A 14,565-nucleotide genomic window follows, 5' to 3' on the forward strand; every position below is an offset into this window, starting at 1 on the left:
ACTTTGTAGTCTTATATTTTTATAACACTACAAAGTTGAAAGAAACTCTTCAAAGTGGAGATTTTATTTCCCTTTAAGAGCTGAAAGTAGACGTTAGATGATAATCGTGTGTGTGCACAGTCTGTAAGTAAGCTGTTCTGACATGCACAGCCACTCACCGAGCCAGCTATCAATGACCTCCTCGGCCCACAGTTACAGATGTACTATTGAATGGCCATCTGTGATTATTGCTCTGGCAAAATCCAATCAAACGAACTCTGTTCTGACACTGTCGAGTGTTTCACCAAAGTGCCGATTACTGCAGTTTTTAGCATGTGATCATGCATCCTACTTCCCAGTGTTTCCAAAGGCTGTCCGTGCTTTATCACGGCGTCCCACAGCGTCCAGCCCCACCAATGGAAACGGGCAGATAGCATCTCTGTTCCCATGCTTGTTCTTTGCACTTCTGTTTTCATGAGCCGTGGGTGGAGATGGACACGGGTTGACAAAGTTGAGCGGGAACATTAATCACAGGCTGTTCTCTCTCACACTGAGGAGGTGGAATGACTACCTGTCAGAGCCTGATTCACAGCTGTGTGCACCAAAGTTAGGGTTCAGCCCGTTAGCTGGCCACTAGCCTGGAGGTGAATGTGGTTAATTAGATGGTGACTGTGTGTAAGCAGTAACTATACATTGATCAAAGAAGTATGTGTAAATGTTGGGACTTCAAACATGACAGCAAAGAATAAAAACTGTGGCGGTGGGATCGAACCAGTGACCTTTAGATCTTCAGTCTAACGCGCGCCCAGCTGAGCTATTTCGGCCTCTGGTGCTGTCGGGGGGCCTCACCGTGTCACACAGGAGACCGTGCTCTGTTTTCTTTGGGACCCCGTTCGGGATATGAGACAGAAAATCAAACTCTAGACTGGGAGTGAACGGAGCCGTGCTGGCTGTGACGAGACGTGCGAGTGATCACAAAGAATCTGTGGTATTTGAGAGAAACTGTGATAGTGGGAGAAAATATGATTCTCAGAAACCCTTCACGATGTTGGCTCTGATAGAAGCAGAGCCCCATACAAGCTCTGTAAAGCCTATTTATAGTATTACCTCATATCTCCACCAGCACTGACTTCTGAAATAAAAATACTCTTGTTTTTTTTTTTTTTTTTTTACTGCAATCCCACAAACTGTCTGTATCCATGTTGGAGCTGAAGCCTGCTAATGAAGGCTGAGCATTCCTAAACCAGGAATAATGCACAAACTCAGGCTGTAGCCCTCGCTGAAGGGAGTAACAGCTCTCTTTCCTGCTGGCCTAATTGCAGTGTGGAAACTGGAAAGATATTTGTAGTTCCCTTCCTGTCTCCTGTCAGCTGAGCGCTCTGATGTGAATGCCTTTGAATGCTAGCTGTGCGTTGGAACCCCCCAGTTTGTTTTTGCTGTAAAACCAGTGCATGTGCTGCTTCGGTGCCAGTCCCCAATGCCGACGCTTGTGCAATAAAGTCAAGCCCATCCTTAATTAGAAGTCTGTATGTGGCTCAGTCCTGCAGATTTCAAATGCCACCCAGAGCGCATCTGTGTCTGTGTCCTCAGCCTCTTTTTCCAGAGCTGCAGCACCACCCATGATGCTACAGATGTTAAAGCAGCGCTTTAAGTATCGTTACTATTATCATGCAGTCAAAAAGTGTTTAGCTGATTGTGGTAAACTCATAATTAGTGTGTCTGTCACCTCAGAGTTTTGCACTACATGATAAGATAATAAAGCGATAACTATTATTCTCTAAATCTAACTAAAATCCAACACCTGGCACATCTGGAACCTGTCCAGTGTTGGCAGGTGACATCTCTTTTGCAGATGAAGATGAGGGGGAACCCTTCGATTTTGACGACATCCCCGAGGCTGCCTGCCCGCCGCCCGCGCTCCCCGTCAGTAGGGATCAGAACAAGGACAGCACTGTGAACAGCCAACGCTCGGACCTCTTCCCCACTGCGGACCCCCCGGTGCCTTCCTCCGCAGCTCCATCATCAGCAGATGGAACAGTTGCCACAGCAGGTGGCGCAGCTTCAGAAGCTGAAGGGACATCTGCTGCTGAGGGGACTGATGACAGGGAGAATGATTTGCCTCCGCCTCCGCTCCCTCCTCTGGATGATGACACGGAGACATGTCCTGCAGCAACAGGTATGCAGTCCAGAAGTGCTGGCCTTTCCTTAGGACAGAGAGTCCTTCCAACTAAAGTTGTGTTTGGAAATCAGTTAAGTGCAAACAATGCCTCGAGTGTGTGTTTTGTTTTTTGGCAGTGACAAAGGTTCTCTGCATTGCCCTGTCATGTTGTGCATACCCTATCTGGCTCTGCTCACGCCCCTTCAGCTCCAGCCTGTAGCTGGAGATGTTCTGGCTTTTATCACTGAAGGGCACGACAGCAGCAGCAGCGGTCTGGCTGGGCTCTGTTTATTCTCAGTCATTCTGAAATATGATGAGATGTTCCCACTGCACTACACTTCACCGTTTGAGCATCGTTTGCACTCGTGAGAGATGCAAGATCCACATACATGCAGAAGTCTTCTAGCGTAGACGCTACGTGATGTTCCCCCATTCAGGTTTTCATACTTTCAGCACTGCTCACTGCTGCAAAGCTGCATAAAAGTAGCACCAAATCACAGCAGCAGTCAAGATTTTAGAAACGTGTCCCCAGTGTGAACATCTAAGCTGTTTCAGGTTGGACTGGAATTTTCCCACAACAGAGATGCAAAATAGCAAATGTCCAGTGAGCAGCAGTTAAATGGAAACATGGGACTTTCATAGTCTGAGTGCTCAAAGTGCTTTCTTACCTTTTAATCTAACCGATGCAGGAACTATGGATCAAAGCACCAACCCTTCATAGCTCTTCCTCCTGAGCCTCAGCTGCTCCTCTGTAAGTGGAGAAAAAGCCTTGTTGATTCCAGAGGTCAGAGGAGATTGGCCAGGCTGCCTCGAGCTGATAGGAAGGCAGCGGTAACCACAAATAACTACTGATTATACCTGAGGTATGCAGAAGAGCACCTCTGAAACTGCAACACGTCAAACGTCGAAGCAGATGGGCTACAGAAGGCCACACCGGGTGGCTCTCCTGTCAGCTAAGGACAGGAAACTGAGGCCACCGTTCACACAGGCTCACCAATAAAAGATTTCCTGTTCTGATGAGTCTCCGTGTCTGCTGCGACTTTCAGAACAGGAAATCTAATGAAAGCATGGATCCATCCTGCCTTCTATGAGCGGCTGGGGGGAAATTTTCTCGGCACACTTTGGGCCCTTTCGTGCCAAACGAGCATCGTCTGAACACCACATCTTACCGGAGTGTAGATCATGGCTGTGCCTTTGTGAGCACAGAGACCACATCACGTCTCAAAGCTCAGATCGTCTCAAACTGGTTTCTTGAACATGACGATGAGTTCGCCGTACTCAAACGGACTCCAGTCACCAGATCTCAATCCAGCAGAGCACCTTTAGGATGTGGTGGCCATGAATCTCTGAGGAATGTTTCCAGCAGTTTGTTGAAGATTTAAGGCAGTTCTGAAGGAGAAATGGGTCTAACAGAGTATTTAAATAATGAATAATGTTTATATGAACAACTGAGAGACACCAAAATAATCAAACAGCTATGAAAAAGTAAGATTTCATTCATTAAAAGCTTTTTAATGCTCATTTCTAATGTGTGCAGTAGTCGAGTTTATATAGGCAAATAAATATAATAATTTGAGGCCATCTTTGTCTAAATGTAACTGTATTTGTAACTATATTTGTAACTGTCAGCTAACTGTATGATCTTTCCTTCAGCAGTCAGTGAAGGCCAGAAAGTATCCGTCAGCGACGCTCGCGCTCCACACGTCGCCCCTGGTTCCTCCTCCCAGGGCAAAGTCAACCCCTACTCTGTGATTGACATCACTTCCTTCCAGCAGCAGCAGCTTGACCAGCAGCACAGACCCGCCTCTCCCACCCCCTCGCCCACGGAGCCCAAAGAACAAGAGGCAGACGGCCAGGATCCTCCCGGCAGCCCTGCTGGCATCGCTTCGGGATACTCGGTGCCTGTCCCGTGTGGCTATGCGACCCCCTCTGGAGTACCGCTCATCACCCCAGCTTACACCACACCTGTCATCATTCGACACCTCTCCGTGGATGAAGATGGTAAATGAAACGAGCACCAGGGGAAACCCGGAGGAGACTTTAATAAACGCTGCTAAATTAAGAGCGAATGCTTCCGAGTTAAAGCAAATGTTTATCAAATTATATCCATAACTGAATCTTCCCTAGCAGTGAAGTTGTTTTTTAATCCCTACTTTTCTTTTTCCCTGCTCTCACTCACGGATGCACAGCTATGACACGTAAACGCTGTCCCGGCTGCTGCGATCCCCCCGGCCTTTCTTCTTTCTCTTGTTTTTCCTAAAGCCTTGCCACAAGGAAGTAGGGTCTAAATTTAGCCCTCCCCAAAGATCCGTGCTGGCTGTAAGGATTTTCCGGTTTCCCTAAAATCTTGCAGTAACTGAGCCCAAGCTTGTGGCCTGGCAGTCCCAGGAGCCTAATTACACTGTAATTATCTAAACAAGGTCACACCATGTTGAAATACTTGTGCTTTTTAGATGTTACAAAGCCAGAGAGTGCAACCATGATATTCATCTGTGCAGTTTTTTGATGAATGCACACAGTACGGGCCTTTTGCTGAAGTTATGACATCTTCCAAGGAAAACAGAAGCACGCAGAAGGAATTTCAATTAGACACATATGTTAGATGAAGTTTTGTGGAAGCACATTTACTCTAAAACATATCCAGGTTAAATTATCCGTGGAATTATCAGTGACCCCTGGTGGCACGTGTGGAAAAGCTTTGCAGTTCTTTGATGTGCTGTTTGGAATGTTTGATTGGGGAAAATAATTCCTGCAGGATTCACACCACAGTTCATTTTCCCTGCAGTGATGCTGGTTGGGACTGGGAACGCCTCAGCTGACAGGTGAGTCACATGCGAGCCGTTTGTGCTCATCACAGAGTGCATCGACAGCAACGTCGGGGACATGTTACATTGAAAATGTGTTTTTATGTGTTCTCCAAGTGTTTTCAGTGAAGAGTATCCACCTATCAGAGAAGAGGATGCTTTGGCAAAATGGGCAGCAGATCCTGCCAACACCGCATGGATGGAAAGTAAGGAAACAATTCCGAGTAAGGTCAAAGTTACCGCGGTGCTGCTGCGGTGTCATCTCTCTGCGTTTGCTTCTGCGCAGTCACGACATGCCCGCAGGGTGCTCTCATCTTTTTAAAATGTTCTTATGACACAACTGGATTCCCGGAGACTTCCTTCCCCGTTCGTTTGAGGAAGCACAGCCTTGCGTTTGCCTGTCTTCTAGCTCTCTCCCTGCATCGCATCCTGGCTGTCGCGTTACTGGGTCGGTTACGTGGTGTGTAAAAACCGTGCACGTGTCTTTTCAGATCCACATGAGGTGATTTATGATGATGTGCCCAGAGAAAACTCCGACTCCAACACAGGTTTGTGAACTATACTTTATTTTTCTCATTCCACACATTCAGTTTCAAGCTTCCTGTTTTTGATCCCGTCCACTTTCGCTTCTTTCTTCTCGTTTAAAAGTCACCGTTTGACTTATTTAGGCTCAAAAACTCCTGTTTGACTTGTTCATTGACTTTAATGTCACTAATCAATGCTAATTAGATATTTTGATGAGATGAGTGTTGCATTCAGTGAAGCTTGGGACTTCTCACGTGTTCGTTTGCATCGTGAAACTTCAAGTTCATTTAAGGTCGTAGCCAGACTGTAGTATTTCTGAGTATCACTGCGAGTCGCTCTCATTCGTACAGATCCAGATGAGATGATCTACGACGATGTGGAGCTCGGCGAGGAGGGCGGCTGCAACAGCTCCCTCGACAACGGCTGGAGCTCCAGCGAGTTTGAAAGCTACGACGAAGCCAGCGACGGGGAAGGTCGGCCTGAGAACGGCCTGCCCCACGCCTTCATGAGAGGGAAGCCGCCCCAGAGGAAGACTCATGTGTGTATAAGGATTACTTTTCTCGTCAGCACGTTAAACATGCAGCTCAGGACAGCGGGGATAACGCAGCGTGTCTTTCATACAGTTTATGAAAGTGTCTTTTTTACTGTGCTTATTCTTTCCAGTTTACAGCGATGCACACTCGTGCATTCGATGCAGCCCATTCGCTTCTCCTAGTCGTCTTCCTGCACGCTGTGATGATTTGCCTCGTGGTTTTGACACTTCAAAATCACTTTATTTAAAAAACCACCACGTCGACACGAAGGCGAGCGTGGTGGGACTCCTGCTCATTCCCACTCTGTGTAACCAGTAACGCTTGCTTTGCTTTTGTTTAGCTCTCTCAAGATCTGACACGCTTGAAAGAACACTATGAGAAAAAGATGAAAGATCTAATGGCAAACACAGTGGGAACGGTAGAGCTGCAGCAGTTAAAACAGAAACACGAGCAGAAGGTAAACTGGCTGAGGCTCACCTCATGTGTTTGTACTAGATAAAGTAGTCCCAGCCCTTCACACTCAGTCTGGCTACCTCCACTCTGGGCGTCCTGCTTCTGACTTGGTACCTTCATCCTGCTGTGACGTGAATGAACTTGTGGTGGTGGTGATGGTGGGAGTGCGAGCAGTTCCTTTGCATCCCTTTCTGCCACGTCGACCTGTCTCATTGAATGTTCGTGCGTCGGACGTCCGAAAGGACACATTTAAAGTAACACGTGTTTATTCTTCAGCAAACTGAGACACCAGCAACCGTGTCTCCCAAGCATTTGAACCTTTGTGTTCCATTGTACAGACTGCGATGTCTGTGACATTTAAACCTCGATCTCGCATTATGTTCTTAAAAGCACCACGTTGCTTTTAGCTGATGTCCCAGTTTCTGTCTCCTGTGGTCGCCTCTGCTCTTCTGTCGTCTTGTGTTACGCATTCTGTTCATCCCTCCTCTAACACTGCTCCTGTAGATCGGTTCAGCTCTTCTTTAGCCGTAGGTTTAGACAGACTAAACCAAACCTGGACTAAAAAGGACTCTTCAAATCCTAGTAATGGTGCATTCTGTCTCATCCAAGATGCAAAAGCTGGTGAAGGCTGCCAAGGAAGGAACCAAAGATGGACTGGAGAAAACCAAAGCTGCAGTGAAGAAGGGACGCTCCTTCATCAAAACCAAGTCTTTCTGTCAGGGTTTGTGCTGCTTAAGTTACACTAAAATACACAATTACCTAGGAGTTCAAATCTCATTGACCTCAGCCTCAAGGTCAGAGGTCAGGTTTTCTGAAAATCTTGTAAATGTGGTCACTTGGTGCTTCTAGGAGGCTGAGTCCTAGCTTTTTGCTCTTCAGGTGGACTTTAGTGCTTTACTTCCTGTTGTTTCGAATCTTTTAGAGAAGTCGGCCTGTTTTGAGGATGAGGAGTCTGGACTCTTCATCGAGGTGGACTGTTTCAATGTTGAGCCAGTACTGTGTCCAGCACCGGAGGCTCTGTCACAGCAGCAGGTTTGTAACTTTCCCAACTCTAACCTAATCCAGTTATGCTTAACTCTGTGAAATCGCTGGTGAAGGAAACCTGTGTTTGATCCACAGCTGGTCAGAAGATGCATCCTGGGATCTATTTTGGAGAGCGAGAAGAATTATCTCGATTCTCTCAAGAGGATTTTAGAGGTATGCGAGTACAGCTGCGGTGATTGGCGCTTTGGTTCTTAAGTGCATCTTATTACAGTTTGTATTGTCTCCTTCGTCAGCAATACGAGAAGCCCCTGTCGCAGATCGAGCCCAGACTGCTGAGTGACAGGAAACTGAAGATGACTTTCTATCGCGTGCGTGAAATCCTGCAGTGCCACTTCCTGTTCCAGATCGCCCTGGCGAGCCGCGTGGCGGAGTGGGACAGCCTGGAGATGATTGGGGATGTCTTTGTGGCGTCGGTAAGCTCGTGCCATCTTACTTCCTGTCAGACGTCTCACAGAGATACCTAAAGCCTGTCATGTGACACGCCACAGTTCAAATAATAAAACCACAGGATTTCACATTAAAAGCTTTATTTGGACCTGAAGTATTTATAGAGTAAAACAAAAAAATGTCACCTCATAGGCAAGTTTGAACCTTGAAGAGATTCTTTTTTTTTTTACCTAAATAACACTGGAGCTAAAGTTCTCACTGCTGTGCCACTCAGCGGTTAAAAAAGCGATAAAAGCCCTCAGAGGGAGCGTCTTCTGTCCCGCACGCTGAAAGGATGACATCTGAGTCTCGCTTTGCCCATCAGCCAACACTCAGGAGATTCAGTCTGGACAAACTGATGGACAAAACACTGAAAATCCGTTTTCAGCAGCAGACCAGCTATAAATAGTTCTCCGTCTGATGGAACTTTTACCGCTTATTGGTGAACATGACTTAGACAGAAAAGCTTTTTATGTAAATCTTTATGTAACATAACTATATCACACAGCTCTTTGCTTGTGAGCATGAGCATTATTAGACCTAATTTATAAAAAGCATATTTGCACCTTATTAAAGCACCATAGACAAGTTAAAGTGAATTCACATTTTCAATGGTACTGCCGCTGTGGTGTGCATCTTTATAGAGGTTTGGATGATGTCATTTCCTGTAACTGAAGCACATGATGCAGTAAGTAACCCCTGTGTTTATGTGCAGTTCTCTAAGTCCATGGTGCTGGACGCCTATCGCGAGTATGTGAATAACTTCAGCACTGCGATGGCAGTCGTGAGGAAGACATGCGCCTCCAAACCGGCATTCCTGGAATTCCTCAAGGTTTGAGACCAACACACTAATGTCAAATATTAATCTTACAGGACAGAGTGGAAGTTTGTTTCTCATTAAACTGTTTCATTATTTTGTTGCTGTGCATTTGAATAAAAAAAGCTGTTTTGCTATATATCTGATATCAAATGCAGCTGTTCACATTAAAACAGATTGGTATATTGATTTTCTTACAAAATGAAAGTCTTTACACCGATTGGCCATCTTGTCGCCGACAGCATCGTCAGGAAACCAGCAGTGACCGAATGACTCTGTACGGCCTGATGATGAAGCCTATCCAGAGATTCCCTCAGTTCATTTTGCTGCTGCAGGTATAGTTCACTCTTATTTTCACCTCCTTCACAGTAAAATGCAATGTGCAGCAGGCAGTGTTGTTCATGTGTTCACCAGCAGAGGGAGTGCCGCATTCATAAACCCAGCACTTTGTTTTTCAGAGCTGCGGCTCAAAGCGAGGCAGGGGAATTGCTCTGAAGAGACCTGCTTTCCTCGTCTCTTTTAATCCTGCTTCCCGTTGCCCCGGCATATTTACTATTAATGTCTGCTGCAGGAAAATATCAGTGAAAATGTGGGACACTGGGCTGCTTTCTTTCTTTTTTACACCAGTTTAATAGCAATCAAGACAGCTTGATAATTCGTAGCAGGGCTCTCCATCGATTCTTAAATCTTTAGGATGAATTATGAGGATGTGTGTTATATGTAGAAAGATGGAGTGGGGCAGAACAGGGCTCAGCTGGTATTAGTTGTTGAAAACGGGGTGAAAAAGCATCAAACTGGTGTCTTTTTTCTCTCGTCTTCATCAGGACATGTTGAAGAACACACCAGTGGGTCACCCGGACCGCCTGCCCCTGCAGATGGCCCTGACCGAACTGGAGACTCTGGCTGAGAAGCTCAATGAAAAGAAGAGAGAAGCCGACCAGCGCTGCGAGATCCGTCACATCGCAAAGGCCATGAACGAGCGCTACCTCAACAAGGTCTGCACGTTTCTGCGCCGAACCAAAAGTCTACTGATCGGTGGAGACTTTGCTTTTGGCTGATTTATTTTTTAGCATATGCTGTGGCATTTCTCTCAGTCCCAGTGTGGGCGGCCATCAGACACTGGAGCTTCTCTCCTGACTGAATACCTTATTTTTAGTGCATGGCTTAGCACAGCGTTTGCACAAAAACACCAGCTTTCCCCAAGGTATAATTATTCGACTGTCTTCAGCCACCCACTCTGGCATCTGTGCACAGGCGTGTTTACAGGATGGCCTGGATGGGGCAGGCTGTGTGTTCCCCGTAGCCTGGATATTCTCAGAGTCGCTGCATTACTCTTATCCAAAGTGAGAGGATGCAAGAGTGAAATGAGCCATTAATGCCAAATGAAATGCGAGTACTCTTAGTCTTTGCTTGTTCTGTATTCCTTCTCCGAGCTGGGTTTTTGTTTAGCGTCTTCAGAGCATTAATGTAGCATATCATCTCTGTCATCAGCTTCTAAGTAACGGCAGCCGCTACTTGATCCGCTCAGACGACATGGTGGAAACGGTCTACAACGAGCGTGGGGAAATCATCAAAACCAAGGAGCGACGCCTGTTCCTGCTCAACGATGTGCTCATGTGTGCCACGCCCAACATCCGGTGAGGGAGACCACGACCCACAAAGTTACATACCTGTGTGAGAATCGGGGGGTTTCATATCAAAGCGTTTTCATCGCTCATTTCTTTTTCAGATTTCAGGATGGCAGCGGCAGTGGCAGCGGAAGCGTAACACTTGACCAGAAGTTCCTTCTGAAGTGGAGCGTGCCTCTGAGCTTCGTGGAGGTGCTTGAGTTCGGGTCCAGCGAAGACATGGCCGACACCGGCCGCTTCCCTCCTCCTCATTCGGGCGAGAAAGTGGTGATCAGCGCCAAGCCAAGTACGACGCAGTTTCACAGTCAGGGATTTTGTGTCTGCTCGCCCGTCACCTTATTTGTGTCTCTGTTTGGCACAAATCTAGTAACTCATTAGTTTAGTGGATCGTACGGTATCAGCAGTTGAGGGTCGGTCCTCTGACATGAGGAACTGCATCTGCTTCGACTTCTTTAGACCGAGTTGAAAACTGTCACCGTTTCTTAAAAACATCAGTGGAAATATTTATTTCCCAGCCAGCACATGTGTGTTTTTTCCCCTCTGCAGTCCTCAGCTTTGCTGGCTGCCGGTCGGGTGATTTCAGTCTTTCCAGTAGGTTCCCCGTCACACACAGCTGCTCGGCCACTTTAAAAGGCCCAGACCAGACAAACAGCAGGCCCAAAAACAGCGTCGCATTCTGCGGTCGCAGCGCTGCACTTTTTATTTCAGGATTCGATCTGTGTTTAAATTTGCCGGGTGTCTGCTGCAATGCTTTGATTACGTATTTTCCCTGGTTTGTCCAAAGTTTGAAGAATTCAAGCAGAGGTCAAAGGCTGGCTCCTTCAGCGCTGTAATTACTGCCGCTGATTACACACTGCGCTCCGGAGCTCACCGACTCTCCACTTCTCTCAAATACTTTGATATAACAGTCAGACTTTTCCTGCCAGTGGTCACACTGTCATCGATCTCTGATCCACACCTGCTGCCCACCAGCTACTTAAACACCTTCTTCTTTTCTCTACCTGCTATTTATGTGCTTTTACTTTTTCCCTGAGTGTAAGCTGCATTCAGCGAGCGCTCCACTGTTTCACACCATCTGCCTCCCATGGAGAGTCCAGCATGTTAACAGATGATGGGGCTGTTCTTGCAGACAGAATCAGATGTAATGGAACTTAATGTTGAGATTATCTACATTACTTAACATTAATACATCAGAGTTTCCTCGCTGTGATGCATTTAGTCTGGAAATAACTTGATTTGTGTGTGTGTGTGTGTGTGTGTGTGTGTGTGTGTGCGCGTGCATCATCCAGGAACTTTTAACAAGTGGAAACAATTGTTTTCTCAGCCCCGTGTGTGCAGCCAAAAATCCGCTCGCAGACCAGCCTGCAGTGAAGGCAACGCAGGGACTCTCCAGCTATGATGTCATCGTTTTCATGTCTCTCTGCTTAAGTCATCTCTTCCCTACGCTGCACTGCAATTAGACCACCGTGCACACCGGTCATTTGGAGTTGTTTTCCTGCGGCTCTCACGGCCGGTGTGTCATTTGTAGATATCGTGTTTGTTTTTAGGAAGCGTGTAATTGCTGGGTTGACTGTCCTGCTTCTGAAGATGCTCCTGGGCCGGTTTTGTTAGAAAAATCTGGGCAGTTGGCGCTCTCACAAAGAGCCATTCACGAGGTTGGACCCAGTTTGAAATGGGTTACACAGAGCCAGTCTAGTCTGTGGGAATGGTCGCTGCTGTGATGGGGTTATATTCTTGCCTGGGCCTTATTACTTCTGCTAGTAAATACACGTAATAAACAGCAAGTAATGGTACTGATGGTGTGAGAAAGTTAGCACAGAGACCAGTCATATGCAGGTTATAGGGCTTCTTACCAATAACAATAAAAACAAAGACATTTAAATCATGTAGAAATGTTAATGTTTCAATGATGAAGGTTTATTCCTGTCCCGACCTGCATTCAGCCTCCTGGTCACAGTGTTTAAAGAGACACGAGCCGTGCAGCTGCCTTAGACGAGCCTGGAACAACAAGAAGCAGTTTCTACTTTGAATAAATTCTGATAAAACTTCAAACCTTTTGTTGTGTTTGCAGACAGAAAGACACCCACGCACAGACGCTACCAAAACCAGAAACACTCCAAGAGCAAATTCCTCATCTGATATCATTATTGTTTCAAGTAAATAAACATGTGAAATATATTTTGGGATCACTGCGATTGAATTGGAGGTCATGCAAACATCAGTGAAACCAAAAACCAATATAGTCTACAGGAGGCCCGGCAGTAGTGCTCACACATGTGTAAAGATGGCTGTATTTGAACAGCCTCATGCAGGCAAACTCGGAGGGAAACGTTTCAGAGTAACTCTTACAGAGACCACCAACGAACTGGTCATGTACAAACAGGGGTAAGATTTCCCCCGAACGCCCAGTCGTGAGGGAGCCGGGCCGGGTTACCATGGAGCTGCAGTCGGAGTCAGACTTTGTGACTATTGTACGAGAGGATGAAAGAGGAGAGAAGAATAACAGACGCAAACAGAGCTGAAGGCATTCTGGATCTCCCAGAGTTGCAGTTTAACTCTTTGTTCGCTGCAGACCTTCACACGCAGACTTAGCAAGTGTTTTCCTCTTGCTCTCTGCTGCAAGTGCTGTTCTTCATGGGCAGATCAGCTGACTGACGGAGAGCGATGGAGGCCGGTGCCCTGACAGACCTTTAATCCGGTCTGTGCTGCAGTGTTTTTTTTCATAGATGCGGAACTGCAACAGTTGCTGTAACATCACGTAGGATTACTAGCTTCCACGAGGGGCAGACAGGAAGCTGGAAACCTGTTTCCGCCCACATAGAGCAGGTACAGGTGGGAGGAACAGAGAGGATGATTTACACTGACATGCGTCAACAAACAGCATTAGATGTTTGTCCCCTGAAAGCTAACGCTGGCTGGTTCACAGGGGTGAGAATTACTGCCACGCCTGCAGAGCTGTCACTGTCCGTGTGGGAGGACAACTGCTTATCTAATCACCCTGACTTTGCTCATTCAGCTTCCTCTGAGCCATGCTGTCTGTCCGTTTGTAATACTTTAATTTGGGATTGTAGTCACTGCTGCTCTTTTGCTACTGTATGAGCCATTATTACACTTTTATTACATTTGATTTGATGTGAATCAACCGCCTGAAAATGTGTTTCTGTGTAGATAAACTGTACATGGGCCCCGGTCAGCTGTACCAAGACCTGCAGAACCTAATCCATGATCTCAGCCTGGTCAACCAGATCTCCACCATGATTGGCAGCCTCAAGGGAAACTACCAGGTACTCCGCTGCATGATACAGTTAATTATGTCTAAAATAGAGTCAGTCTGAGAAAAATCTGGGTCTCAGAGGTAAAGTCCCGACATTTTAGGTAAAATCAAACTGAACATGAGTCTAAAACATGGGAGCTTTTTGGGATTTCCTGTCTATTAATACTCTTGGAAGGTTGTGAGAGCTGACACACACTAATGTTCTTTTAATGGACGTACCTAGGGACCTAAACTCATATTCATGAAGCCTCCTCTCACATGTCCACAAGGACCAGTTTGCTCTGTGTTTGTATGATGCTGTAAAATGTGCCTGTGTGGGCAGTTTGTCTGAGGAGGATGAGGAGTCTCCTGCATCCTGGTTTGTACTGTTCAAACCTGTCATATCGTGTAGCTGCGCATACACACAAGCCTGCCTGTGCTCGTGGGCTGTAAGCAGGTGTGTAAGTAAGTAAAATGTATTTATAAAGCACATTTCACAGATAAAAATCACAAAGTGCTTCACAATAAAATCAGAAATACAAATAAAATAATATAAAACAGTGAAAAAATTAATTAAAAGCTCGTTTGTATAAAAACATCTGCAGCTGCTTTTTAAAGGAGTCAACGGCACGGAGTCCCACAGCCTCGGTGCCTGAAAAGCTCGATCCCCACGTGTTTTAAACCCAGTACGAGGGACCACCAGTAACCTTTGACCTGACGACCTGAGTGCTCGAGATGTAGCATGAGGTTTCAGCAGGTCAGAGATGTACTGGGGAGCTTCACCGTGCAGAGCTCTAAAAGTTACAACTAAAATTTTAAAATGCACCCTAAAATTTACCCAATGAAGAGAAGCCAAAACTGGAGCAATGTGTGACCTCTTGTTTGTACCAGTTAAAAGTCTTGCCGCAGCATTCTGTACAGTCTGAAGGCGATCCAGAGCTGGTT

At 46.3% G+C, this 14,565-nt stretch overlaps 1 protein-coding gene across 3 annotated transcripts in view; it reads left to right on the forward strand.

Annotated features, from left to right (window-relative positions):
* arhgef10 (Rho guanine nucleotide exchange factor (GEF) 10) overlaps nt 1-14,565 on the forward strand; it is a 44,561-nt gene that overhangs the window by 9,195 nt on the left and 20,801 nt on the right. Inside the window, exons 3-19 of one of the 3 annotated variants that reach the window (XM_005739007.1) lie at nt 1,805-2,155; nt 3,791-4,138; nt 4,923-4,959; nt 5,059-5,147; nt 5,433-5,489; nt 5,817-6,004; nt 6,340-6,456; nt 7,062-7,173; nt 7,375-7,484; nt 7,572-7,649; nt 7,730-7,909; nt 8,638-8,754; nt 8,982-9,074; nt 9,564-9,734; nt 10,231-10,376; nt 10,469-10,653; nt 13,536-13,651. In XM_005739007.1, coding sequence (XP_005739064.1) covers nt 1,805-2,155; nt 3,791-4,138; nt 4,923-4,959; nt 5,059-5,147; nt 5,433-5,489; nt 5,817-6,004; nt 6,340-6,456; nt 7,062-7,173; nt 7,375-7,484; nt 7,572-7,649; nt 7,730-7,909; nt 8,638-8,754; nt 8,982-9,074; nt 9,564-9,734; nt 10,231-10,376; nt 10,469-10,653; nt 13,536-13,651 — 2,495 coding nt within the window. The remainder of the gene's footprint in view (nt 1-1,804; nt 2,156-3,790; nt 4,139-4,922; nt 4,960-5,058; nt 5,148-5,432; nt 5,490-5,816; nt 6,005-6,339; nt 6,457-7,061; nt 7,174-7,374; nt 7,485-7,571; nt 7,650-7,729; nt 7,910-8,637; nt 8,755-8,981; nt 9,075-9,563; nt 9,735-10,230; nt 10,377-10,468; nt 10,654-13,535; nt 13,652-14,565) is intronic. The other 2 variants (XM_005739008.2, XM_005739009.1) reach the window with 2 other exon arrangements.

Source organism: Pundamilia nyererei, unplaced genomic scaffold (assembly GCF_000239375.1).
Source record: "Pundamilia nyererei isolate P.nyererei 1_Seehausen unplaced genomic scaffold, PunNye1.0 scaffold00088, whole genome shotgun sequence".
In the NCBI taxonomy this organism is placed as follows: Eukaryota; Metazoa; Chordata; class Actinopteri; order Cichliformes; family Cichlidae; genus Pundamilia; species Pundamilia nyererei.